The sequence below is a fragment of the Nyctereutes procyonoides genome, unplaced genomic scaffold (assembly GCF_905146905.1).
Source record: "Nyctereutes procyonoides isolate TBG_1078 unplaced genomic scaffold, NYPRO_anot_genome, whole genome shotgun sequence".
NCBI classification, from domain to species: Eukaryota; Metazoa; Chordata; class Mammalia; order Carnivora; family Canidae; genus Nyctereutes; species Nyctereutes procyonoides.
Genome location: NW_026575020.1, coordinates 1,900,888 through 1,926,457, shown reverse-complemented (window position 1 = coordinate 1,926,457; position 25,570 = coordinate 1,900,888). Strand labels below are relative to the sequence as shown.

At 50.9% G+C, this 25,570-nt stretch overlaps 3 protein-coding genes across 3 annotated transcripts; 2 read left to right on the top strand and 1 right to left on the bottom strand.

Annotated features, from left to right (window-relative positions):
- RPL27 (ribosomal protein L27) lies at positions 1–3,248 on the top strand. Its single transcript, XM_055324723.1, has 5 exons — positions 1–83; positions 323–405; positions 1,509–1,678; positions 2,937–3,047; positions 3,156–3,248. The coding sequence occupies exons 2-5, from the start codon at positions 325–327 to the stop codon at positions 3,202–3,204; spliced, it is 411 nt and encodes a 136-aa protein (XP_055180698.1). The 5' UTR covers positions 1–83; positions 323–324; the 3' UTR covers positions 3,205–3,248.
- A 1,942-nt stretch (positions 3,249–5,190) lies between these two features.
- On the top strand, positions 5,191–16,742 carry IFI35 (interferon induced protein 35). Its single transcript, XM_055326375.1, has 7 exons — positions 5,191–5,397; positions 14,906–15,004; positions 15,363–15,510; positions 15,587–15,693; positions 15,789–15,978; positions 16,074–16,180; positions 16,395–16,742. The coding sequence occupies exons 1-7, from the start codon at positions 5,380–5,382 to the stop codon at positions 16,584–16,586; spliced, it is 861 nt and encodes a 286-aa protein (XP_055182350.1). The 5' UTR covers positions 5,191–5,379; the 3' UTR covers positions 16,587–16,742.
- Positions 16,743–16,872: 130 nt separating this feature from the next.
- VAT1 (vesicle amine transport 1) lies at positions 16,873–24,072 on the bottom strand. Its single transcript, XM_055336313.1, has 6 exons — positions 23,586–24,072; positions 20,162–20,369; positions 19,593–19,763; positions 19,396–19,485; positions 18,623–18,864; positions 16,873–18,468 (listed from the first exon to the last, which is right to left on the bottom strand). Exons 1-6 carry the CDS (start codon positions 23,991–23,993, stop codon positions 18,385–18,387), a joined length of 1,203 nt encoding a protein of 400 aa, XP_055192288.1. The 5' UTR covers positions 23,994–24,072; the 3' UTR covers positions 16,873–18,384.
- Between the last annotated feature and the right edge of the window lie 1,498 nt (positions 24,073–25,570).

The window sequence follows — 25,570 nt, the reverse complement described above, 5'->3', positions numbered from 1 at the left end:
TGAGATCCACTCTCCCCCGGGGTGAAAGGTTAGCGGAAGTGCCATTTCTTCCTTTCTCCTGTAGGCTGGAGTGGCTGGTGTCGGTGAGTAGAGGCTCGGGCAGGGTGCTCCAATCCGCCGCCATCCGCGGCCCGGGGGTTGAGTGACGGGGCGGCACCGGGCGCTTTCCGTTGTTCGGCTTCTGGCGGCTTCGTAGCGGTCCTGTCCTGTGAGCAGGGCCGGCGGGCGGCTGGGGCCGAGACGATAGGGACGCCGTCGTAGTTTCCGGGCCCGCAGTCTCGGCTTGCGGGTTTCAGATCGGACCCTTCTCCTTCCTCTGCAGAGATGGGCAAGTTCATGAAACCCGGGAAGGTGGTGCTGGTCCTGGCCGGACGCTACTCCGGACGCAAAGCGGTCATCGTGAAGGTAGCAGCCCCCCGAGCCTCTGCTGCGCGCCTGCATCTCGTGATGGGGCTACTTAGGGAGGGCCTGCGAGCTTGGAATCCAGGACCTAGCTTGGGGCATTAGTCCCCGAGCATTGCGGGCGGGAGAGGGCGAATGCGAGCGGACTCTTGAGAGAGGAAGGTGCAAGGTAAAAACAAATGTGAATGGAATCGGGCGCCTAACCCATAACGCGGCCTCTACCAGGGAGAGTTTAAAAAATAATCGTGGCCAGCGTGTATCGAGCGCTTCCATTGTGTCTGACACCGCTTTACAGGTGTTGTCACGTTCAGTCCTGACGTAACCCGTAGGGGAGTCTACTGAGATAAAAACCATCAGGTGCGGGACGCCTGGGAGGCTCAGGGCCTGACCCTGGAGTCTCATGATCCAGTCCCACATTGGCCTCCCTGCAGGGAGCCTGCTTCCCCCCTTTGCCTGTGTCTCTGCCTCTCTCCCTCTGTGTCTCTCATAATAAATAAATAAAATAAGGTGCTGCGGCTGGGATTCTGTAAAAGGAGGAGAAAGTGTTTTTAGTCAAAGTGATCACTTGGCGTATTCTGGCCTTTTGACATTGGCCTTCTGTCTACATCTTGTAGCCTCTTATGAGAGCTCCCCTAAGCCCTGGCAAGGTACACCTGCTTTGGGCTGTTGTGGGGCCACGGAGGGGGGACGGCGCACCCGTGGGTTTGCCTTCCCCCATCTCTTTGAGACTGGTTTCTGGAGTTAGGCCACCAGTTTTGGGGTCCTGCTTCTCGTCCTTACTAGCAGTGCAATGGTAGGTGGAGTTGAGATGTAAAGTCCTAAGAACCAGTGCTCGATACAAAGCAAGCACTCCATTAATGTTAATATTTGCTCCTTTTAAATCTTTTACCTCCCAGGAGCCTTTCCAGATTCTTGTGGGAGTGAACACGACCCTCTGTTAGCACAGCACTCAGAATGCTAGAAGGTCTAGGACTAGCCTTGGGGGGTTTTTCCCATCGTGAGGCCCAGACTCTGGGAGTGGAGATGTTCCTTTCATACATGCCTCACATCTAGCACAGGGCCTAAATAGGCCCTCGGTCAATAACATTTGACTCTTGCTCCTTCAGAACATTGATGATGGCACCTCAGACCGTCCCTACAGCCATGCTCTGGTGGCCGGAATTGACCGCTATCCCCGAAAAGTGACAGCTGCCATGGGCAAGAAGAAAATCGCCAAGAGGTCAAAGATCAAGTCTTTTGTGAAAGTTTATAACTACAATCACCTCATGCCCACAAGGTGAGCATTTCGGGAATGGGAATGAAAGGGTCTTATCTTTTCACTGCCTCTGTCTTGCTGAATAAGGAGACAGCCTTGTAGCCATTCTAGTATGGGGAAGAGCCATCATTTTTCCGGTGTCTCTTACAAAGTGGTGGTGGTTTCCAGTGTTGCCTCTTTAATTCAACATGGAGCTGTGTTCTTCCATTTTCTGTGGTGGCTTACCTGATTTGGCCAAGCAGGATTTAAAAATCTCTTCTAAGCTAGCTCCCTGTTTCCCCACCTATAAGTTCTGTTAAGTATTGGATAAGAATCATTTGATTTGTTTGCATTCAGAGTAAATACAGGCATGGGATCTGGCCTGATCTCTACCACTGTTCCACTTCTTAACTTAGTTACTGGAGGCTTTCCAAAATGGTTGGTAAATAAAGCAAACCACCTCCCCCCCCCCAACTCATTCCACTTGGTTGCCAAGCCCCTTAGTCCCTGGCCTTACACAGTGTTGTGCATCATACACACTATCTTGGTGCACCAGTTATGTGGAAATACAGCATTTGAGAGAGTCCTAAACAATGATTGCCAAAACCCAGCATTATGTGCCTATGGTTTGCTGCTGGAGGCTGCATGTTTACTTTTAAGCTATCTTAAAAGGTTAGAGCTGTCTCTCAGGTGTTGGGAAACGGTGAGATCTCAGCAACTAGTCACCCAGCTTTCGCACTGTCAACAGTTAGGCTGCCCCTGCCCACACACAACTTGAATGAGGCTAAATAAAATGACTCAAGGGGTGCCTGGGTGGCTCAGTCAGGTAAGTGCCTGCCTTTAGCTCAGGTCATGATTCTGGGGTCCTGGGATCGAGCCCTGTCTCAGGCTCCCTAGTCAGTGAGGAGTCAGAAGCCTGCTTCTCCCTCTGCTGCTACTACCCCTGCTTCTGTGTGCACATATGAACTCTCGCAAATAAATAAAATGTTAAAATGCTCCAAATGGAAAGCTGGCCAACCGCCATGATCATAGTGAAGGAGATTTAATAAAGTGAAAGTCCTTAGCTAGAAAAATAGTCACTATAGAAAGTTGAGAATGAAATGTGAAGTATTTTGGTGGTTTGAGTCTATGTAAAGGAGTCTTCTTAATTGGGAATTTCCAAAGAATATCCTTGGGACTTTGCAAATCACTCCTATGGAGACAGACCCTAACACCCTAATGTCTGTCCCAGGAGTCCTTGGACTGTGTGAAGGCTCTGGCAGTTTGTGGGCTGATCTTACCTCCCTACTATTGTCGCCAGGTACTCTGTGGATATCCCTTTGGACAAAACTGTCGTCAACAAGGATGTCTTCAGAGACCCTGCTCTTAAACGCAAGGCCCGACGAGAGGCCAAGGTCAAGTTTGAGGAGAGGTAAATGGATTTGAGTGGTGGATTTTGGAGTATGGGGGCCCTATTGTCCATGAAAGGAATTTGGCTTCACTGTTCTTCTCAATGGTGTCCTTTTCTTCCCCCTTCTAGGTACAAGACTGGCAAGAATAAGTGGTTCTTCCAGAAGCTGCGGTTTTAGATTTCTTTCAGTCATTAAAAATAAATTAAAAAAAAAAAAAAAGATCTGTGTCTGCCTGCAGCATGTGTTAGACTGATATGATGAGACATTGGGTGGTGGGTGAGAGGCTGTGGGAAAATATATAAGGCCTTTGTGAGCTTGGACTAGTTGTCCTGAGCCTGATAATCCTTTCATCATTTGGATACCCTTGGTTGGTAAGGTGTGAGCTACTGAACTGTTTTCCAAAAAAGAACTACTGACATTCTCAGGTGCAGAGTTCTTTAGCATCTTTAAGCTGGCTTCAGCCTGTCACATAACCTAGAGAGAACTTGGGCCACTCTACTACTGCCTCTCCCCCCCCCACACACACACACACAATTGGGAATGCCCACAGGCCCTTCTCAGTGGGCCTTGCTACTTTGGATTGAGAGCCACCAATCTGAGGATCTCAAACCAACCACAGAGTGCCATAGTCCCACTTGGATTTACTAGGTCAGAATTTGTAGCAGATTATCTGCTGATAACTGGTGCTGCTCTAGATAGGGGTGGGGACTAATGAAAGCCTGATCTCACCCTTCACCCACCCATTCCTAGTGAGATCAAGAGGTCCCCAGGGCAGCCCCCGTGGTGCAGCGGTTTGGTGCCGCCTGTGGCCTGGGGTGTGATCCTGGAGACCTGGGATCAAGTCCCACATTGGGCTCCCTGCATTGAGCCTGCTTCTCTCTCTCTCTCTCTCTCTCCCTCTCTCTCTCTCTCTCTCTCTCCTCTCTCTGAATAAATAAAATCTTAAAAAAAAAACAAAACAAAGGAAAAGATGTCCCCAAATGGCCTGGCTGGCAGAGATAAAAGATGTGATTCAAGGGTCTTGGCCATGGTTGGGTCACTAGTACTTAAGGATAGGTATTTGGCCCTTCTCTGGCATTTTACCTTTTACTGGATACCTATGACACTTACCGGTAAAATAGGCTCTCCACCTGAGCTGGTCACTAGGTGGAAGTAGGAGTGAAACAAGCAGGTGTGTTCACCAAGCATTGCACTTGGCATACATCCACCTGAAGTGTGGGGGAAGGGTTAGGTCTGTAAATTACTCGAAAAATCCTGGACTGGAGATTAGGAAACCAGTCTACAGAGAGAGTCCTATGTCCTTTCATTTGATTTCTTACCCTTAAGTATGGTCCGTCTACCTTAAGTCTGGAGACACTCCTAAGTACCTTGCCTACTCAGTCACAAATGGAAGTGAATTTAAACCCTCTGACTAGAGGGCATCCCTGGTGGCGCTGCGGTTTAGCGCCGCCTGCAGCCCCGGGTGTGATCCTGGAGACCTGGGATCAAGTCCCACATCAGGCTTCCTGTATGGAGCCTGCTTTCCCCTCTGCCTGTCTCTGCCTCTCTCTCTGTGTCTCTCATGAATAAATAAATAAAATCTTAAAAAAAAAAAAAAAAAGACAACGAGTTCTTTCTACTCTGCCTCAAGGCCCAAATTCAAATACTATTCCACCCAGGTTTGGATACATGGCTTGACTTCCCAGCAATATGACTTCGAGCAAGTTTCTACACTCCACTGCCTCAGAAGTTTAGAATCTCGTCCGTAAAATGGCAAAAACAGAACTGACTTTGTGGGGTTGTTTGGAAGATTGAGTTAACTCGTGTGAAGCAGAACCAGTATTGGATCAGCTCTCAAACAAAATGGCTGGCTACTCGTACAGCTTTGCAAACGTGGAGAGGCCTTAGCCAGCCTGGTCACATTTCTCAATCTTAATTAGTTCTCATGCACCCGGCATCTTTCTGGGCTCCAGGAAAATAACAGTAGACAAAATTCTACCAGCGGGTTTGTACTGGGATTAATGTTTGTACTGGGAATGAGTGGTTGATTGGGGCCTACATCCTGTTTGCAGTTATTTGTGGGTGGCTTCCCCTGGGGCCTCCAGGGGGTGAAGTCAACTTCCAAGACCAGAAAGGCTTCCTCCCAGAGGCCGGGCAGGCGGCTGGGGGCGTGTCAAACCAGCAGAAGGGATTTTGCAGAAATGAAAGTGGAAGCAAAGCCTGCAGGCAGAGCCATCAGAAGTGCACGTCAGGCCCAGCTTGGAGGGGACTAAGACACCTCAGAAGGTACAAGCAAGCGTTTCGTTACAGAGAACGCTGCCACTTTGCGCCCAGCTCTGAAGCCTCAGCCCTTGCCAACTGGACCCCAGGCCCATGTCAGTCTATGATGCGGTAAGTGAGGAGAGTGTTGGGGGGCGGTGGGAGAAGCAGAGGAGCATTCCTCTTGGCTGAGAATGTGCAGGTAGGTATCTCAGGGCCTGGTGGCCAAGTGTCTCTGCCCATCTCTCAGACCTGCTAGAGGTTGGGGGAGAAACGCCGCTGCCATTACCTCTCCCCTAACCCATTGCCTCAGAGGCAGTTCTATAACCTGCACCTCAGGAGCTCCAGAAGTCCTCATGTGAATGTACATTTTTTCTGAGCCAATCCGCAGTTCTCTTTCGATACTCAAAGGGCTTTGTGACCCAAAAAGTTTAAGATTCATTCACACCCTGATCTCCTGAGATCTTGCCCAACAAACTTCCCCTCCTTATATTTCATCCTAGAGTTGAAATGGATAGTTCCACACCTTACAGTTCATTTCAGTTGAACCCTGGGCCCTCTTCCCGGTCACTGGAAGACGTGTTACTCCTCAAAGAGCTCACCTTCCCCCTGCGAGCTGTGGTCCTCTCTTTCCTGACCTGTGAATGCCCTGACTCCTGCTAGACTATGACTGGTCCCCTGTGTAGCCTGTTCACCTTTGATCCCTAGACATGCTAGCCCTGTGCCTGGCCAGCAGTCAGCACTCAATAAACAGCTGTGGGATGAATGAATTTCCTCCTCTCTCCAGCTTCTTCAGTCTTTCCCTCCCTGCTACTACCCCATCTGTTATAAGTACACAGATGTCTCGCTTGGGAAATTTTCATTTGCACCCCAAGTGTAATAAGATCACAGGCTCAGAGCCCCTGGCTGGCTCAGTTGGTGGAGCTGGTGACTCCTGATCTCAGAGTTGTGAGTTCAAACCCCTCGTTGGGTGTAGAGATCACTTTTTAAAAAAAGAAAAATTGGGGCAGCCCGGGTGGCTCAGCGGTTTAGCGCCGCCTTCAGCCCAGGGTGTGACCCTGGGGTCCCAGGATTGAGTCCCAAGTCAGGCTTCTGCCTGGAGCCTGCTCCTCCCTCTGCCTGTGTCTCTGCCTCTCTCTCTCCTCTCTCTCTCTCTCTCTCTCTCTCTCTCTCTCTCTCTCATGAATAAATAAATAAAATCTTTAAAAATAAATAAAAAGAAAAATTAGGGCATCTGGGTGGCTCAGTGGCTCAGTGATTGAGCATCTCCCTTCGGCTCAGGTCATGATCCCAGGGTCCTAGAATCGAGTCCCACATCAGGCTCCCCATGGGAGCCTGCTTCTCCCTCTGCCTATGTCTCTGCCTCTCTCTGTACGTCTCTCATGAATAAATAAATAAAATCTTTAAAAAAAAAATAAAGGAGGGACAGCTGGGTGGCTCAGCGGTTGAGCGTCTGCCTTCAGCTCAGGGCATGATTCTGGAGACCTGGGATAGAGTCCTACATCGGGCTGTCTGCATGGAGCCTGCTTCTCCCTTGGCCTGTGTGTCTGTCTGCCTCTCTCTCTGTGTCTCTCATGAATAAATAAAATATTTTTTTTGTTTTTAAATGTTTTTTTTCTTTTTTTTATATATATATATTTTTATTTATGATAGCCACACACAGAGAGAGAGAGAGGCAGAGACATGGCAGAGGGAGAAGCAGGCTCCATGCACCGGGAGCCCGATGTCGGATTTGATCCCGGGTCTCCAGGATCGCGCCCTGGGCCAAAGGCAGGCGCCAAACCGCTGTGCCACCCAGGGATCCCCAAATAAATAAAATCTTAAAAAAAAAAAAAAAACTAAAGCAGGGCAGCCCCGGTGCCGCAGCGGTTTAGCGCCACCTGCAGCCCAGGGCGTGATCTGGAGACTCTGGATCGAGTCCCACATCAGGCTCTCTGCATGGAGCCTGCTTCTCCCTCTGCCTGTGTCTCTGCCTCTCTCTCTCTCTCTGCATCTCTATGAATAAATAAATAAAATCTTAAAAAAAACTAAAGCAGATAATCCATAAATTAATACACTAAAAACTTAGCACACTGCTTGGCAACTATTAAGCATACAATATGTGTTTGTTATTTATTTTTTAAGATTTTATTTATTTGAGAGAGAGCATAAGAGATAGAACATGAGTGGGTAAGAGGCAGAGGGAGAAGCAGCTCCCCACTGAGCAGAGAGCCTGTTGTGGGGCTCCATGTGGGGCTCCAGCCTGGGACTCTAGGATCATGACCTGAGCCAAAAGCAGACCCTGAACCCACTGAACCATCCAGGTGCCCCAATATGTGTTTGTTATTATTGTTATTGCCAACCTTTCAGAATCCCAGTTCCCCAAGATTATCTTGATTCACCTCCATCTTCTACCTCTGCCAAAACTACTCCCTTGAGCATTTACATATTGGAAGGTAGATTCAGGAAACTCTTATCTTTTAATCACACTAAATTTATTATTGAGAGACAACCTCTGTTTATAACATTTTGCTATTTTCCCAGTTTTTTTATGCCTTTTTTTAAAACTTTTTTTTTAAGTAATCCTTACACCCAATATGGGGCTCAAACTTATGACCCAGAGATCAAGAGTCACACGCTCTTGCAAGACTGAGCCAGCCAGCCAGTCGCCCCCTATGCATTTTTATGTGTTAATAAATATCCTTATCAAATAAAACTTTTTCCAAAACATTTTTTTTAGGATCTTATTTATTTATTTGAGAGAGTGCACAAGCAGGAGGAGCTGCAGGGATAGAGAGAAGCAGACTCCCTGCCAAGCAGAGAGCCCAATGCAGGGCTTGATCCCAGGACTCTGGGATCACGACCTAAGCCAAAGGCAGACGCTTAACTGACTGAGCCACCCAGGCACCCGGAAATAAAACTTTTTAAGTCAACAGAATAGGATCATACTTTCTATACAGTTTGTATATCTTGCTTTGGGGGCTAATTGTGAGCATTTTTTCATATCATTAAATGTTCTTCTATATCTTTTAATTGCTACATGATATTTATTTAGCTATTCCTCTATTGTTAATCATGTAGATTTCTATTCGTTTGTTTTGTTGTTTTGTTTTTAATGTAAGCTCTACACCCAATGTGGGGCTTGAACTCAGACCCTGAGATCAAGAGTCATATGCTCTACTGGCTAAGCCACCCAGACACCCCTCTTTTTGTCTGTTTTATTTTTTTATTTTTAAGATTTTGTTTATTTACTTATTCATGAGAGACAGAGAGAAAGAGAGGCAGAGACACAGGCAGAGGGAGAAGCAGGCTCCATGTAGGAAGCCCAATGTGGGACTCAATCTCGGGACTCTAGGATCACACCCTGGGCCTAAAGCAGGCTCTAAGCTGCTGAGCCACACAGGCGTCCCTTTTTGTCTGTTTTAAATAAAACCACAATAATAATCTTTTGTATGTGAACTTTGTAAGGCTATTTCTTTATAAGTAGCACTGTTTTTTGTTTCTCAGTCTCGGTGTTCATTCTCATTCCTCATCTTAGTTGGCCTGTTAGCAGCATTCGGCACAGCTGCTCCTCCTCCTTGAAACCCCTCTTCACACTCCTGTTCTCCCTCCAGGTTCACCTCCCCACCCCCCACGCTTCTCCCTAGCTGGTACTTCTTCTCCTGACCCTTTGTGTTAAATGCTCCAGAAATCAGCCCTTGTACCTCTCTATGTCTGTACCCCTGTCACTGTTGCTTTCATGTAGTTGTGTGACTTTTTTCATGATCTTCCTTAGTTTAGTGACTTTATCTTCCCTCCATGAATAACTCCCAAATGTATACTTCCGGCCTGGACCCCTTCCCTGAATACTGGATCCCTAGAAGAAACTGCTACCCTATGTCTCTGCTGGAATATCACATAGGCACTTCATACCTAATATGTTCAAAATAAACTCCTAATTTTCTGCCCTAAATCTTTTCCACCCACAGTCCTCCCCATCTCAGAAAATGGCTCATATTCCCTCCATTTGCTCAGGCCAAAAAGCTTAGAGTCATCTCAGACTCCTCTCTTTCTTCCACACTCTACTTCCGATCCATCAGCAACTTCAATCAATCCTCACCACTTCCATCACTCCCACCTGGTCCAAGCCACCAACATGGCTTCCCTGGACACTGTAATGGCCTCCTTGGTGGTCTCCCTGCTTGTGTCCTTTCTCCACAGCAGTATAGCCACACTATAGCCAAGTAATCCTGTTAAACTTTAAGCCTGTCTACGGCTTCCCCCATCACAACATGTCACAGTCTCTACGTGGTCCAACCCCATTTCCTCTGTGACTTCATCTCTGGCCACTCTCCTCTCAGTTCCTCTGCTCCACCACCTTGGCTTCCTTGCTATTCCTCAGATACGCCTGACAAACTCCCTTCTCAGGGCCTATGTACTTGCTGTTCCTCTGCATAGAACTTCCCCGTGTACACATGGCTCCTTCCTGCATCTCCTTCATTTAAATGATCAAGTATCATCTCAGCGAGGCCTGCTCTGATCACCCCATTTAAAATGTACTCCAATGTTCTCTCTCTGCCCCTGCTTTGTTTTTCTCCACAATATTACCACTAGTATACGGTAGATTTTATTTATTCTCTTTATTGTCTGATTCATCCTCTAGAACATAAACCCCACAAGGAAGTTCTGTTTTGTTCACGATTGTGTCTCCAGAGCCTAGAACAGTACCTGGCACTTGGTAGATGCTCAGTAGCTAATTCTTGAATGAGTATGAGCAAGTAGACATCTTACAGCCTCCTTTCCTTGAAGCTCTGCTTCCTCCCTCTTCCCCCTCTGTGTCTCTGACAGTCCCCAGTCCTGGCCCCAGCCCTCTTTATCTCTAACCAGCCCCCCCTTTTTTTTCCTCTTCCATTCCTTTGTCTCCTCTGCCTCCTGACTAGGTATCCTCAAAGATTACATTTTTAAGGCTCTGTCCTTCAAATAGTTCTTCCTTCCCTTGGCTTCTTCCATCACCACATGCTGTTCCAAACCAGAGTCCTTTCTACTAAGTCCTGTCCCTGACCCTGTGTGTCTTCAACGGCCTTGGGTTTGGCTTAATTTGGCCCATTAATTAACCCTGACAGACCTCAGGTTCTCCATCTATAAAATGAGGATTAATAGGGGTGCCTAGGTGGCTCAGTCAGTTAAGCATCTGACTCTTGACTTTGGCTAAGGTCATGATCTCAGGGTTGTGGGATTCAGCCCCACATTGGACTCCCTGATTAGCTCAGAGTCTGCTTTAGATTCTCTTTCTCCCTCTCCCTCTGCCCCACCTCCCTGGCTCACACATTCACTCTCTCTCTTTCTCTCTCAAATAATAACTCTTTAAAAAAAATAATGAAAGGAGGATTAATAAAATAGAAAACACAAGGGGATCCCTGGGTAGCTCAGCGGTTTAGTGCCTGCCTTGGGGCCGGGGCGTGATCCTGGAGTCCTGGGATCAAGTCCCACATCGGGCTCCCTGAATGGAGCCTGCTTCTCCCCCGCCTATGTCTCTGACTCTCTCTGTGTCTCTCATGAATAAATAAATAAAATCATAAATAAAATAAAATAAAATAAAATAAAATAAAATAAAATAAAATAAAATAAAATAGAAAACACTCAACATAGCATGCATTATGTGTCAGGCACCTTTGTTTCCAACAAAATTATATATAGGTGGAAATTGCTATTATGCCCATTTTACAGATGAGGAAACCAAGGCACAGAGAGCTAAATAACTTGCTCATTGTCTTGCAGTCCTAGGAGTTGCTGGATATGAGCCCTAAAGTTTGTGCTTTTTTTTTTTTTAAGATTTTGTTTATTTATTCATGAGAGACACAGAAAGAGAGGCAGAAACATAAGCAGAGGGAGAAGCAGGATCCCCATGGGGAGCTTGATGCAGGACTCCATCCCAGGACCCCAGAATCACAATCTGAGCCAAAGGCAGATGCTCAACCACTGAGTCACCCAGGTGCCCAAATTTGTGCTTTTATTTTTTTTTTAATTTTTTTTATTTATTTATGATAGTCACACACAGAGAGAGAGAGAGGCAGAGACACAGGCAGAGGGAGAAGCAGGCTCCATGCACCGGGAGCCTGACATGGGATTTGATCCCGGGTCTCCAGGATCGGGCCCTGGGCCAAAGGCAGGCACCAAACCACTGCGCCGCCCAGGGATCCCCTAAATTCGTGCTTTTAAACTGCCACCCAATACCCCTATGATGAGCATAGATAGCATGAGATTTTTATCTTTATGGGGTAGTTAGTTTGTAAATTGGCAAGTAAGGCAGAAGCATAAAGGTAGTCAAAATTAACCTAAAATCATTAACTCACCCCCAAAATATCCAGAATTTATAGTCTTTCAATGAGCTCTGTGTAGAATAGATTGCAGTTTTTTTCAGTGGACCACCAGTTGCACATTGGCTTGCATTTAGGAGATCATGTTATCCTGTCATATAAGTAATAGCATATATAGTTGAATTCATGTAAGTGACTATGATTGGCCTGTGTTGTCTTTCAGAGGGTCCTAGAAGAGAGAAGTTTCAGTTTGGTGTTGAAGATAGGAGGCCATTTTGTGATACTTAAATTGAGTTGGCATTCAACTATGCCCCGCATCTAGCAGGCCCCTAGTAACCATCGACTCTCTTCTTTGCCTGTTGGGTCACTGGCTGGCTTGCTTGCTTGCTTTAAGATTTTATTTATTTATTTGAGAGAGAGAGAACCAGAAAGATCACAGAGAGAGAGGGAGAAGCAGACTTCCCACTGAGCAGAGAGCCCGATACGGGGCTCGATCCCAGTATCTTGAGATCATGACCTGAGCCAAAGGCACACGCTTAACTGATCCAGGCGCCTGTGTCACTGGCTTTCTACCAAACTCTTGACACCTAGGTCTGCAACATCGACATCATCTTTTCAGTTTGTCCCCTCTGTCTCCTTAATATACACACCCAGAGTCCTGGAGCTTTCCTCATGAAATATGCTCACCCGCACATGCCCATTGCCAAACGCCCAGCCCAGCTCCTGCCACATCCATGGGAATTAGAACCTCAGTGTCACTTCCCAGTTCCTGATGCTTGAGTTCATCCTGCCATAGCTGCCAAATTGCTCCCTTAAACACTGTGTCCCTTAAACACTGAGGTAAAATACTACCTCACACACCCCCAAAATCTTCACTAGTTCTATCTCCTACTAATATCAGATCTGAACTCTACTACTTGGATGGTTCTTTGAAAAACTCTATATTTATTGGGGTACCGGGGTGGCTCAATCGATTGAGCAACCAACTCTTGGTTTTGGCTCAGGTCATGATCTCAGGGTCATGAGATTGAGCCCCACGTTGGGCTCCATGCTCAGTGGGGAGTCTACGTGAGATTCTTTCCTCCCCCTCTACCCTTCCCCCCTGCTTGTGCTTTCTCTCTCAAATAAATACATAAAATATATTTTTAAAATATTTTATTTATTTGACAGAAAGCAATAGAGCATAAGCAGGCAGAGTGGCAGGCAGAGGGAGAAGCAGCAGGCTCCCCGCTGGACAGAGAGCTCCACATGGGGCTCCGTCTCAGAATCCTGGGATCATGACCTGAGCCAAAGGCAGGCACCCCTAAAATAAAATCTTTTTTAAAAATGGGAAGAGGCTCGGGATCCCTGGGTGGCGCAGCGGTTTAGCGCCTGCCTTTGGCCCAGGGCAAGATCCTGGAGACGCGGGATCGAATCCCACATCGGGCTCCCAGTGCATGGAGCCTGCTTCTTCCTCTGCCTATGTCTCTGCCTCTCTCTCTCTCTGTGACTATCATAAATAAATAAAAATTTAAAAAAAAAAATGGGAAGAGGCAGCTCTGGTGGCTCAGCGGTTTAGCGCCGCCTTCAGCCCAGGGCATGATCCTGGAGACCCAGGATTGAGTCCCATGTTGAGCTCCCTGCATGGAGCCTGCTTCTCCCTCTGCCTGTGTCTCTGCCCCTCTCTCTCTGTGTGTCTCTCATGAATAAATAAATAAAATCTTTAAAAAAATAAAATAAAATAAAAATGGGAAGATACGGGCAGCCCCGGTGGCTCAGTGGTTTAGCACTGCCTTCAGCCCAGGGCATGACCCTGGAGACCCAGGATCGAGTCCCACGTCAGGCTCCCTGCATGGAGCCTGCTTCTCCCTCTACCCATGTCTCTGCCTCTCTCTCTCTCTCTCTCTCTCTCTCTCTTTCTCTGTGTCTCTCATGAATAAATAAATAAAATCTTAAAAAAAAAAAAAAAGGGAAGATACAGGATCCTGAAACCACATTCCCACATGAGAAAATCTTGGCTGGAGCTGAGAAGAGGATGCCACTTAGGTGGGGACATGCTCTCTCCAGTTTGAGTTCCTAGCACTCCCTGTTGTCCACACTGGCTTCCTGGACTCATTGATGTCATCTGTCCAGCCCCTAAAGGTCCCTTATTTATAGAAATATAAAGAACTGGGTGCCTTTCTCACTACTCATCAACCAGTGTTATTTGGTCAAGCCCTGGGTTCCTCTGTTTAAAATAAAGCAAACTCACACTGAACATCTCCAGTGCCCTCTGAAATATGCTCCCATCCTATCATTCATTCACCACATTCATTCATTCATTCCACACACATTCTTGAATGCCTGTTTTGTGCCAGGGACTCTGCCGAACACTGGGGACACAGAGATGGCTAGGATACAGTCCCGCCTTCCCGAGTGAGCTCACACTTCTCTGAGCTGACCTTATTAATCAGGCCTCCCAACCACACAGTGAACTCGCCAGCTCACGTCTACTCCATCCCACAAACAAAGGTGCATTCATTCGTGTCCCTGGTGTCATTCCCTTGCCCATGTTGTCACTCTCTGTCTCTGGACTTGCTCCAAATCACACGCAGCCTGAAAGGCTGCTTAGTACAGTGGAAAGACCACTAGTCAAGGGACAAGCTGGGAGATGTGGGGGATATCGCTCCCCCACTCTGGGCTAAATTTCTTCACTGGAAAGCACAGATTGGAGTCAGACTGCATAGGGCCGAATGACTTTGGGCAAGTCACTTATCCTCTCTGAGCTTTGGTTTCCTCGTCTGTAAAATAAGGCTAAGGGAATTTATCTCATAGGGTTGTTTCCAGAATTGAGCGATATAATGTATATAGAAAGCTTGAAAAAAAAATAGAAAGCTTGGCATATGGCCTGACATACAGTAAATGCTTCATAAATGTTTAGCTGATAGTATGATGTGTTGCCATTCTAAGCCTGCACCCCTTTTGGAGGCCTCCCTAGTTATGTTAAGGCCTATGGGACCATCCCTCCTCCATACGCCTAACATGCTTCACAGTGGGTCCTGTGGGTATGGTGTCTTGGGTACTGTTTCGTACAGACCTGATGGCTGGCCTCTTGTCCCCCACTACCCTGTGTCAGTGCTTGGCACCCTGCAGCAGGAACTCAGTTAGTGTTTGTTAAAGGCATAGTCTTCTGTAATGAACCAACTGTGGCTGCTGCCAAGGCTCCTCCTGCACCCCCCAGACAGTGGCTGAGATGAGGCCAGGCAAGTCCTGAGGAAAGTGGGCCAGGCCCAGCCCAGGGCTGGACTCTCCTTGAGCTGAGCACCAGCTCTGCTGTGGGAAAAGGCCTTCCACTGGGCTCCTTCTCCGGGAAGGCAGGTGGACGTCTGGTCATCTCCCCCTACTAGGCCCTCTGTGCGCTTCAGGAGGAGCAGACCAGACTGAGGAGGAGGCTGCAGGAACTGCAGCAGCAGAGGAGAGAGCTCAGGGACATCTCCCCTGACCAGGTAAGCTGGGAGAGAGGGTGGCCTGGTAGAAAGAACTAGAAGTTAGTTTCTCTCCTGGCTCCGCCACTTCTTTGCCTTGTGTGACCTCCAGTGTGTTACTTGAGCTCTTGGGACATGTGTTCTCATCTGTAAAGTGGAACTACCAGACTTGCTGGTGTGAGAACAAGCTAAGATCTTGGGAGTAAAGTGCCAGTACAGGCTTGACCTATGTTCATCCACTCATTTATCCAGCTCTTCTTTCAGTAAATGTACTTGTTCCTGGCATTGAGCACAAGGAACACTTTCCTCCTGGGGGGGGGGGGGGTCAGGCCTCTCCCGCCCCTGAAGGCTGCATCAGCCTCCCTGCCCTGGCCTCCAGGTCCCATTCTCAGTACCTGCAGTCCCCCTGGTGTTCCGAGGACACACTCAGCAGGGCAAAGAGGTGCCCACGTGTTTGGTTTCCAAACTGCGGATCTGCTACCCTCTGCCAGGAGGTTCTGCTCTGGTCACCTTTGATGACCCCAAGGGTGAGCTCTCATGAGAAGCCCTGGGAGGGAGGCTGGGAGGCATCCCAGCACTGACCTTGCTGCTTCCTCATGCCAGTGGCTGAGAGGGTGCTACAGCAGAAGGAACATAAAATCGACATAGAGGAATGCCGGTTGCGGGTGCAAGTGGAAGCCTTGGAGCTGCCCATGGTGACCACCATCCAGGTGAGAGAACAGCAGGGTCCTGGGATGTGCAGGGAGTGCCATGGCACTTGGGCACTGGGAAGTGGGGCTGGATCTCTCCTTCATGTCTGCCCCAGGTGTCCACTCAGATAAGCAGGTGGAGCGTGCTGGTCAGTGGGTTTCCTGCAGGGCTCAGACTGAGTGAGGAGGAGCTGCTGGACAAACTGGAGATCTTCTTTGGCAAGATCAGGAATGGAGGTGGTGAGGTGGAGACCCGGGAACTACTACTGCAAGGGGGTGTTGTTCTGGGTTTCACTAAGGACACAGGTAAGGGCCCTGCCCACAAGTTTCAGAATGATGCATTAGACTGAGGGACAGCAGAGCCCTTGATGCCAGACGTCCATCCCTCTCTCTCCCCACAGTGGCGCAGCACCTGTGCCAGGTTGGCCAGTTCACAGTGCCACTGGGCAGGCAAAGTTTCCCTTTGAGAGTCTCTCCCTACCTAACTGGGGAGATCCAGAAGGCAGAGGTAAGTGGGAAAGTAGAGAATCAGAGGCTGGGCAAGGAACCTGTCTGCCAGCCAGAAACTTGCCCAAAATGGGATCAGAGTCCCCAAATTCCACTGCCCTCCCCATTGCCAGCCTCTCCAGGCCCCTGGTCCCTCCCATACCCCCACGGGTACTGCCTGTCCCCAGTCCCTGACTCTGGAGAGCCTTTTGCCCAGCTCCTGGCTCCTCTTCCAGATCATGTTCCGGCCGGTGCCCCAATCAGTGCTAGTGCTCAACATTCCTGATGTCCTGGATGGCCCAGAGTTGCAGGACATCCTGGAGATCCACTTCCAGAAGCCCTCTCGTGGAGGTGGAGAGGTGGAGTCCCTGAGAGTTGTGCCCCCGGGACAGCGGGGCCTGGCAGTCTTTACTGCCACATCGGGCTAAGAGCCTACCCTTCTCATTGCCCCCACCCCTCGGCCAAGCCTCTTCAACCAGGCTGGAGTCAGGTGCATTGGGTGCAAGAGATTGTGCTAGTCAACAGCGTCAGGGATTATGGGTTGTACAATGCTGCCCAAGAACAATAAAAGTGGCGTGACCTTCTTCTCATTGCATTTCCTGAAAGGAAACTTGACTTGAGCATGGAAGGAGGAACCCTAACCTTCCACTCTCAAGCACTGGCCTTCCATGAGCCCACCTTCCCCTCCACTCTCAAGAGGCAACAATCAGGACCCAGGGTTTGGCTTTTTATTGACACAAACACAAAGGCAGCTTCGGTAAACTGGGGTGGGGAGGGTTGGGGGGGGTACACGAAAAGCAGAAATCGCACTTCACACATTCAGGCCTCATTTAGACAATGAAGAGGCTGAGCTCCTCACCTCACCTCCCACTGGCAGTGCCTGGGCAATAACCCAAATTCCACGTCGCAGAGCAGAGGGGGTTATACCCCTCCAGCCAGGAAGTCCCTGCTTTGGTTCCAGCAGCCCAGGTCCTCAACACCCCCTCCTCCTGACCGTCCCCACCCCCACCCCGGTCCATCTCCCCACCCATGTAAACAAAGTTCGGGGCTGAATTCGAAAAGGCGCCCCCTGCTCTGAGAAGGCCGCGGCCTCCCTTGATGACACGGGTAATGTGCTTTGATTATTTTTTTACTTTGGTCCCAGAACAAGAAACAGATGGCACAGCCTCTCAGAGCTCAGGCTGGTAAATGCCACACTTATCTGCGAGGCTGAGAAAGTTTCCCTGCCTTTTTCTTTTCAACCAGCCACAGAGAAATGACAGCCCCAGAGACAGGACACAGCAGAGACCCCAGGAGGCTAGGGCTGGCCCCTGCCCCCCCACCCACTGGCACGCACACAGATTTTTGGCAGTGTTGTGGGACTGGGAGGCAGCAAAACCCCAGCTCCAGCAGAACAAGGAAGGCACTGGGGAGTACGGGGGTAGAGAAGGAGATGTGAGACAGGGACCCCCGCCCCACATGCAAGCACAGGTTTTCCGTTGCTAAGGCACTGAGAACAACTCCAGAGAACTCAGTGAAGGGGTAGGTGGGGGGGGGGGCCTGTGTCCCTCCCACAGTTGTGACCTAGGGGAGCAGGTCTGATTCCTACCCCTGTTGTAAGAGGCAACGTTGGTGGAGAGTGGCAGAAAACCTGGAGGTGGAAGCAGCCCAGTTGTGCTTGAGGAGGTGGGGGACAAGAGGCCGCAGAGTTCAGAGGTGGGCCCTGGTTGGCCTGGGCTGAAGGGACACGAGGGCGAGATGGGGACATGCTAGATTCACACAGATTGGCCCCATATCCTGAGCTGACATTTCAATTCTTTGGGGGGTGGGAGGGGTCGGTGTGGGGCAGGGGTGGGAGGGGAGATGAGGCAGAGGTGGAAGCACACAGAACTGGACGGAAAGGGATTGGCTAACCTTGGCACAAAAGCAGCACAGCGGGCCCAGGGAAAGGGTGGGGGCAGGAAGCAGCCGGCCTCCCTCTGACCCTCCCTGTCCCCTTGGCAGGGCCCAGACATCCAAGTGGTCACTTCCCAACCTCTTCCGAGGGCAGGAAGGGGGAGGGGGCAGCCCTGCCTAAGGAGACAGAACAGGGCAGGGGAGACGTCATCACGACGGAGACCTTTTGGGGGAGAGAGGGCAGAGCGTTATGAGAGAGGATGAAATGTAAGAGAGTCTGGTGATCAACATTAACGCGGCTCCCCAGTCTCTCTCTTCCCGGGCCATGAGGGTCTCTGCCAGCCCCCCGCCCTAGTTCTCCTTCTCCGGTCCAGGCACCAGGAGGACTTTGCCCACATTCTTCTTCTCCTGCATCTGCCTCATGGCATCTGCCACCTGGAGAGGAAAACAAGACCTGGCTCCCAGCGCCGTCCAGCCCCTCCAGAGAGCCAGCCTAAAAGAGTCCCCCTCCTCTTCTCGGGAATCCCACCCCTGGGACCCCAGCCTTCAGGGCTCCCACCTTGGCCCTCCATGCAGTCATCACACTCACCTTCTCAAAGGGCCACACGGAGTCAATGTGGGGTTTGATGTGGCCCTGGTTGTACAGAGCCAGGAGGCGGGCCACCACACCACTGACTAGCTCTACCTCACCCTCCAGGTAGCCCAGGTGAAAGCCACACACAGCTCGGTTGGCCGGCAGGAGCTGCAGAGCAGTCACGCTGAACTGATTCCACCATGTGCGTGCCAGGGCCATCAAGTTCCGCTTGGGGCCGGTCAGCAGGTTGGCCATTCCTGAGGAATGGGGAGACACAGCCTGTAAATCCCAGTACCAGGCACGTCCCTGTCCAAATCCATGCTCACCTGCCCTCTGTGGGCCTCTTAGCATATCTACGGCAGCAACACGGAGTGCCAGCTAATCCCCCCACCTGCTGGCTGCCAGGCCTAAATGGTCTCCAGCTGACTCAAAAATTGCCCTCATCTTTATTTATTTGTTGACTTTTTTGTGAAACAGTTTTTCAAATGACAATGCAGCTTGCCCAAGCAGCCCAGGAGGGTAAGACATAGGCAGGCCAACTGATGATGGATTTTGCATCTGGAATACTCCCCAAACGGGAGAACAGAAAGAACACAGAATTCACTGTGACTCGTAGGAAAAGGAGTGAATGAGAATGACAATAGCTCCACCCTGGAGGCAGCAATCTGCAAGCAGCACCCAACCCGGCTCACCCTCACCCAGATGCTTGCTTGAGCACCTGAGTCCCTGGGCCTCTACATCATGCCCTTTAGACCCACCCTGCTCCCCCTCACAGCCTGCTAACTCACCATAGGTGACCACTTTGCCCATGGGTTTGAGGAGATTGTAGCCCTTGGCAGTATCTGACCCACCCAGGGGGTCCATGACGATGTCCACTCCTGTCACAGAATAGAGGGGGTGCCCAGGAACAGCATTAGGATACACAGATCTGGTGCACCCCTCCCTGTTCTGGGCCACCCTGTCCCTGTCCAAATGCCCACCCCACCTTTGGGGGAGATCTTCTTGATCTCATCCACGTAGTCAGTCGTGTGATAGTCGATGGGGTGCGTGACCCCGTTCTCCTTCAGCACCTCGTGCTTGCTGGCCGAGGCTGTCCCGAACACCGTCACATTCTCCACTGTGCGGCACAGCTGCACGGCGGCCATACCCACACCCCCTGTGGCAAGATGGTTTCATGAGGGGGGATGTGGGGTCACCCCGCCCCCGCCCCCTGTTCCTGCCTCTCAAGGACTCCGCTCATCACTTTCATTTTGCCTGGGCTCATGTAAAGGCTTTCTCTCCTCATAACAACATCCAATATCCATGATGGAGAACTGAGGGGAGGGGAGCTGGCAAAGGAGGGGGTGCTGGCTGAGGGCACGTTGCTATGGATAGCACGCCAGGCTGGACCTGGTGCCTGAGTGTTACCACGGCAACAATACTGCAGAGCCCTCTGGGAGCCAGAGGCCGAGGCAGCTGGTGTTGCCATGACAACCGTCCAGACAGGCTGCAGGGAAGGGGCACGAAGGAAATGTGGGTGGGGTAAGGGGGGGATGAAGGGAGGAGGCCTGTCACCTGCAGCCATGTGTACCAAGACGCTGTGGCCAGGCCGTAGATTGCCGAAGTCAAAGAGGACCATGTAGGCTGTGATGTAATTGACCAGCAAGGCAGCGGCTTCCTCAAAGGTCATGGCCTCTGGCATCTGGAAGGTCTGGGCTGAGGGCACAGTCACCTCCTCCTGCCACATGCCTGACCGGATCAACACCATCACCCGGTCCCCTACCTTGAAGAATGAAAGAAGAGTATCATTCGGTCCCTTGCCCGTTCACCCACCGGCAATTTATGACTACGTTCAAGACCCTCTTCCTGGCAATGAAGTGGCAAAAGAAGCAGCCACAGTAGTTACAGTAATAGTAATAATAATACCACAGAAAATAATAACAACTTACCTTTACTGAGTGCTTACCAGAGGCCAGGCCCAACTCCAAGTGCTATAGTAAGTTTATTATATAAAAACACTCGATTAATCCTTCCCAGCTCTTTGAGGTAGATACTGTCTTTATCTCGACTCTATAGATTTATACTTCACTATTGTGTAAAATCCCTGAATGCAAGAAGCTTATAGTTAGGGCAGCATGGAGTACTGTTTAAGAGATCAAACTGTTTTGGTTTAAAAAAAAAAGTAAAGGGGATCCCTGGGTGGCGCAGCGGTTTGGCGCCTGCCTTTGGCCCAGGGCACGATCCTGGAGACCCGGGATCGAATCCCACGTCGGGCTCCCGGTGCATGGAGCCTGCTTCTCCCTCTGCCTATGTCTCTGCCTCTCTCTCTCTCTATGTGTGTGACTATCATAAATAAATAAAAATTTAAAAAAAAAGTAAAAAAAAAAAAACGGGCTCTGCTGTTTATAGACAGTGTGACCTTGGGCAAATAAAAACTATTTAATCTTTTTGAGCTCCAGTTTTCCTGTCTGTAAAATAGGGCAATTATAAGGATTAAGTGGCAAAAAAAAAAAAAAAACCGTTTGGTAATTTTTAGCTCAGTGTCTGGCACAGAGTAAGCAGTTCAAAGTATTAGGTAATAATAATGATAGGGGGCCATAAAGATCTCTGAGCAGCTATGGCTGGTGCAATAACCTCACAAGAAACATTTGAGCCAGCACTGGGGGCTCAGAAAACACCTTCACCCAGAGACAAGGGGTTGGGGTGATGTACAAAGACAGCCACACAGCCCTAAACCACCAGGAAGAGGTATCCCCTCTCCCTACTCTGGACCCGCCCCAGCCACCTGCACAAGAGCCTCACTGCAGGAGGGAAAGGGAGCTAAGAAAACAGAATCTTTCCCTGCAGCTTAGCATCTGGGGTCAAGAGGAGGGCAGAGGAAAGGGGGTAATCTCTGAAGAAAGCAAGGCCTCTCCTCACTCTCTGAAGGCCATGCAGAGGGAAATGTGGGTGCTATTCTAGGACAATCCCGGTCTGTTTTGGTCCCTGCCAGGAATGATGGGAATTCTGTACATTAAGGAGACTTGGGATCGGGATCGATCCATCGAGAGAGGGATGGATGGGAGTCCCACACACACCTCTTTTCTTTTCTTTTTTTTTTTTTAAGATTTTATTTATTTATTCATGAGAGACACACACACACACACAGAGAGAGAGAGAGAGAGAGAGAGAGAGAGAGAGGCAGAGACACAGGCAGAGGGAGAAGCAGGCTCCATGCAGAAGCCTGACGTGGGACTCAATCCTGGGACTCCAGGATCATGCCCTGGGCCAAAGGCAGGCGCTAAACCACTGAGCCATCCAGGGATCCCCAAAACACACCCCTTTTCATGTCCCCAAGTCCCCACACTCCATGCACAAGGAGGACTGAAGGCAGGCTGGGATGTGCCCTTGCCAGCACCGGCCTGAGATGAGGTCTGGGGAATGGAAGCATTCCACCCTAGGACTCAGGACTAGGAGACTCAGAAAGAGCCCAGGAGTGCTGGGAAGTGCAGTGGTTAGCCAGGGCTGTGACCAATCTGGCCCAGAACAAGGCTCACCTACCCAGGCTAAAGCCCACCCCTCTGCCCATCACAGGGCAGGGCCATGACCCCTCCTCCTTCCACATCTGGAGGGAAGGAGCGCTCTCCCCACAGAATCCAGCCTCTTACATCAGGTTCTTGCTCTGGACAGGATATCCTGTATTTACTAAGCGGAAAGTGTGGGGAGGGAGGTTAGGTGGGTGGCCTTCAAACATGAACTACAATTCCCCCCTCAACACACACACCAAATTCCTCCTAGCACCTTCTGAAGAGTGGGATTACTTAGAAGTCAGTGGAAAGGGTGGAGCCAGAGCTGAATGGAGGCAGAAGCACTTTAAAAAGATGTTTGCATACACAATAAATCCAAGAATTCCAGCTCTGGGATCTGGGACTAGCAAGAGGAAGGTTGCATCTGAGGGGCCTCTCTTGCAGGGAGCTGATTTAAAAAGAAATCCCCAAACAAATGACTGCAAAGGCTTCACTTTAAGTCTCTCACAAAATTGCTCTTTTGGAACTCTCCGCTGTCCGGGTTTGTGGCCAAGATTAATGATAAACGAAAGGAGAAACAGACCGGCAGAGCTGGGCCAACCTGCTCCCGGTGCCACACCCCCCCACCCCAATCCCCCAGTCCAAATGGGCACCGTCCGGGTTTCTGAGGCGAGGGTCCCCTGGGAGGAAGGAGGAGGCGTGTTCCCCACCCCCACCAACGCCCCCGCCCCCCAACGTTCCCAAGGGCAGCCTGGGGTCGCGGCCCCCAGGCTGAGTCACCGGAGGAGGAGATAGTGCAGTCACGGGATACAGAGAGCCTAAAACAAAGATCCAGAGACCCAATCTCGTCCCCGCCAACCCCAAGATCAGAGAGGCAGTGTCAGGCCGGTGGGAGAGCGGGTGGCAGGCTCCCTCTCCTCCATGATGGGCGTGCCTCCTCTCTTTGGCCCAGCTCTGGGAGGGGCCTCCTCACACCCCCACAGACCACGGGGCTGCATGTGACTGGGGCTCTGGCAGGGTCATGCGTCCCCGCCCAACCCGGACTACATAACTCCCCAAGCTCCTCGGGGAGAAGGTACTCAGGGTCACACACCACAATTACGCGGGAAATGTTCCGTGCCAGGGGTACAGGTGGGGTTTTAAGCTGGGAGTTGGCGGGGGGGGGGGGGGCGAGGAGGGGGTAGTTGGTAAGGTCGTTGTGCGCATGCGCCCGAGTGCCTTATTGTGTCCCCCCCCCCCCAAACTACCACCACCGCCGCCGCTTCTGGGCGGCGGCCACAATTAAAAATGGTCGGGGAAGGGACGATAACTCCATCTCCACTACAGACCCAGTTCCCCAGCGCCCTCGACACACAGGTTCCCTTCCAACGCCTTCCACGCCCGTCTACCCGGTGCCAGTTTTCCTCCGCCCTGCCACACCCCCGGCCCCCGCCCACTCGAGCCCCACTGCATGGCCTGGGCAGCCTCTCCCCGCCCTGCCAGGGCCCGCTCACCTTGCGGTCGTTGACTCCCTCGCCCACCGCGATCACGACGCCGGCGCCCTCCATGCCCGGGGTGAGGGGCAAAGGCGGCAGCCGGTCGTACAGCCCTTGCCGGGCCATAAGGTCGGCGAAGTTGAGCCCGCAAGCCCGGACGCTCAGCGTCAGCTGCCCGGGGCCGGGGGCCGGGGGCCCGGCCGGCCGGCTCTGCAGCTTCACCTTGTCGTAGCCCCCGAAGCCGGTGAGCACCAGGCACCTCAGCGGCCGCGGCGACGCGGCGGCGGCCCCCTCGGAAGTCGCGGGTGGTTGGGTGTCGCCAGCGGCCTCGGCTTTCGGTGGCTGAGAATGGGCGTCTTCTCCGGCCCCTGCTTCGGCCGCGGCCACCATGGTGGCCGCCTCGGCTGCTTCTCTCTCCGCGGACATGTCTGGGACTCCCGACGTGCGCGCAGCTGGACGGAAGGTGCACAGCTGGGGAGGGCGGGGCGCGCGTCGCAGGCAGCGGCGGCTGCGGACTCGGAACGGGAGGGGCGGGGCACCAGGCGGGGCGGGGCCTCGCGCGCCGACTTAAAGGGCCAGGGCCATCGCGCGGGTGTGGCCGGAGCGCGGAACCTGGAGACCAGGAATGTCTGGAGAGACCCTCGCGAGGGCATTCTTAAGGTCGTCCAGACTGCGACTTAATTTGTGTATTTATTCATAATAAATCTAGGCGAGTTAAGCAATATGTAAAGGACAATCTGAAGGACGATCCCGAAACCTGAGCTTCGGGAAGCCTGGGTGGCTCAGTGGTTGAGCGCCTGCCTTCGGCTCAGGCCATGATCCCGGAATCTGGGATCGAGTCCCGCATCGGGCTCCCTGAGAGGAGTCTGCTCCTCCCTCTGCCTGTGTCTCTGTCTCTCATGAATAAGTAAAATCTTAAAAAAAAAAAATTGGGGGAGCCAGCCACCTATCCTGAAGACCCGGAATGGAGTCCCACGTCGGGCTCCCTTCGAGGAGTCTGCTCTCCCTCTGCCTGGGTCTCTGTCTCTCATGAATAAATAAAATCTTAAAAAAAAAAAAAAAGATTTGGGGAGCCAGCCACCTTTGGACTAGAACCCAAACAACTAAGCTGTTCCTCAGGCTCTAACTGTACCCACATGTGACCCATTCGTGTGGTCTTGCATTGGCAACTTGGAGCAGGGAAGCCAACTCTAAAACTCTCCATCTGGGGCAGCCCGGGTGGCTCAGCAGTTTAATGCCGCCTTCAGCCCAGGATGTGATCCTGGAGACCCGGGATCCGGTCCCACATCGGGCTCCCTGCGGGGAGCCTGCTTCTCCCTTCTGCCTACGTCCCTGCCTCTGCCTTTCTCTGTGTCTCTCATGAATAAATAAATAAAATCCTTTTAAAAAATAAATAAAAGTCTGTTAAAGCTCTGTGCCTCGACTTTTCTTTCTGTAAAATGGTGATGATATTGCTTGCGCTAAAAGATAAAATCAAACCGAGTATAACCTATTTAAAGAAGCGCTTTTCAGGATCCCTGGGTGGCTCAGCGGTTGAGCGCCTGCCTTCGGACCAGGGCGTGATCCTGGAGACCCAGGATCAAGTCCCACGTCGGGCTCCCTGCATGGAGCCTGCTTCTCCCTCTGCCTGTATCTCTGCCTCTCTCTCTCATGAATAAATAAATAAAATCCTTTAAAAAATTTAAAAAAATAAAGAAGCGCTTTCAAATGTAAAGCATTACATGCAAACACAAAACACTGGTGTGATTATCGCTAGGCTTCGGATCAAGTCTTAAATGAGCTTGTCTCTGGCTTAGAGCTTGTCTCTGGCTCCAGCAAGGCTGTCATCGTGGGCAGTTCTATTATCCTCTTCCTCCCCATCTCTGTCTCCCCAAAGTATCCACCAGAGGACGCAGTTCACCCGAAACTTTCCACCCTGGTCTCGGCTGGAGAAAAAGGCCACACTTCCCTGCTAGTCCAGGCCCGCGGTGAAGCCACCCCAGCCCCAGACTATGACGTTCGTT

Excerpts from the sequence above, each read along its gene's own strand:
- VAT1 (XM_055336313.1), bottom strand. The coding sequence starts at position 23,993 with ATGTCCGCGGAGAGAGAAGCAGCCGAGGCGGCCACCATGGTGGCCGCG. Across the intron at positions 20,370-23,585 it reads AGGGAGTCAACGACCGCAAG|GTAGGGGACCGGGTGATGGT; the intron begins GTGAGCGGGCCC and ends TCATTCTTCAAG. Across the intron at positions 18,469-18,622 it reads CCGTGTGGCCCTTTGAGAAG|GTGGCAGATGCCATGAGGCA; the intron begins GTGAGTGTGATG and ends TTTCCTCTCCAG.
- IFI35 (XM_055326375.1), top strand. Across the intron at positions 15,511-15,586 it reads CACCTTTGATGACCCCAAGG|TGGCTGAGAGGGTGCTACAG; the intron begins GTGAGCTCTCAT and ends TCCTCATGCCAG. Across the intron at positions 15,694-15,788 it reads CCATGGTGACCACCATCCAG|GTGTCCACTCAGATAAGCAG; the intron begins GTGAGAGAACAG and ends TGTCTGCCCCAG.
- RPL27 (XM_055324723.1), top strand. The coding sequence starts at position 325 with ATGGGCAAGTTCATGAAACCCGGGAAGGTGGTGCTGGTCCTGGCCGGA. Across the intron at positions 406-1,508 it reads GCAAAGCGGTCATCGTGAAG|AACATTGATGATGGCACCTC; the intron begins GTAGCAGCCCCC and ends TTGCTCCTTCAG. Across the intron at positions 1,679-2,936 it reads AATCACCTCATGCCCACAAG|GTACTCTGTGGATATCCCTT; the intron begins GTGAGCATTTCG and ends TATTGTCGCCAG.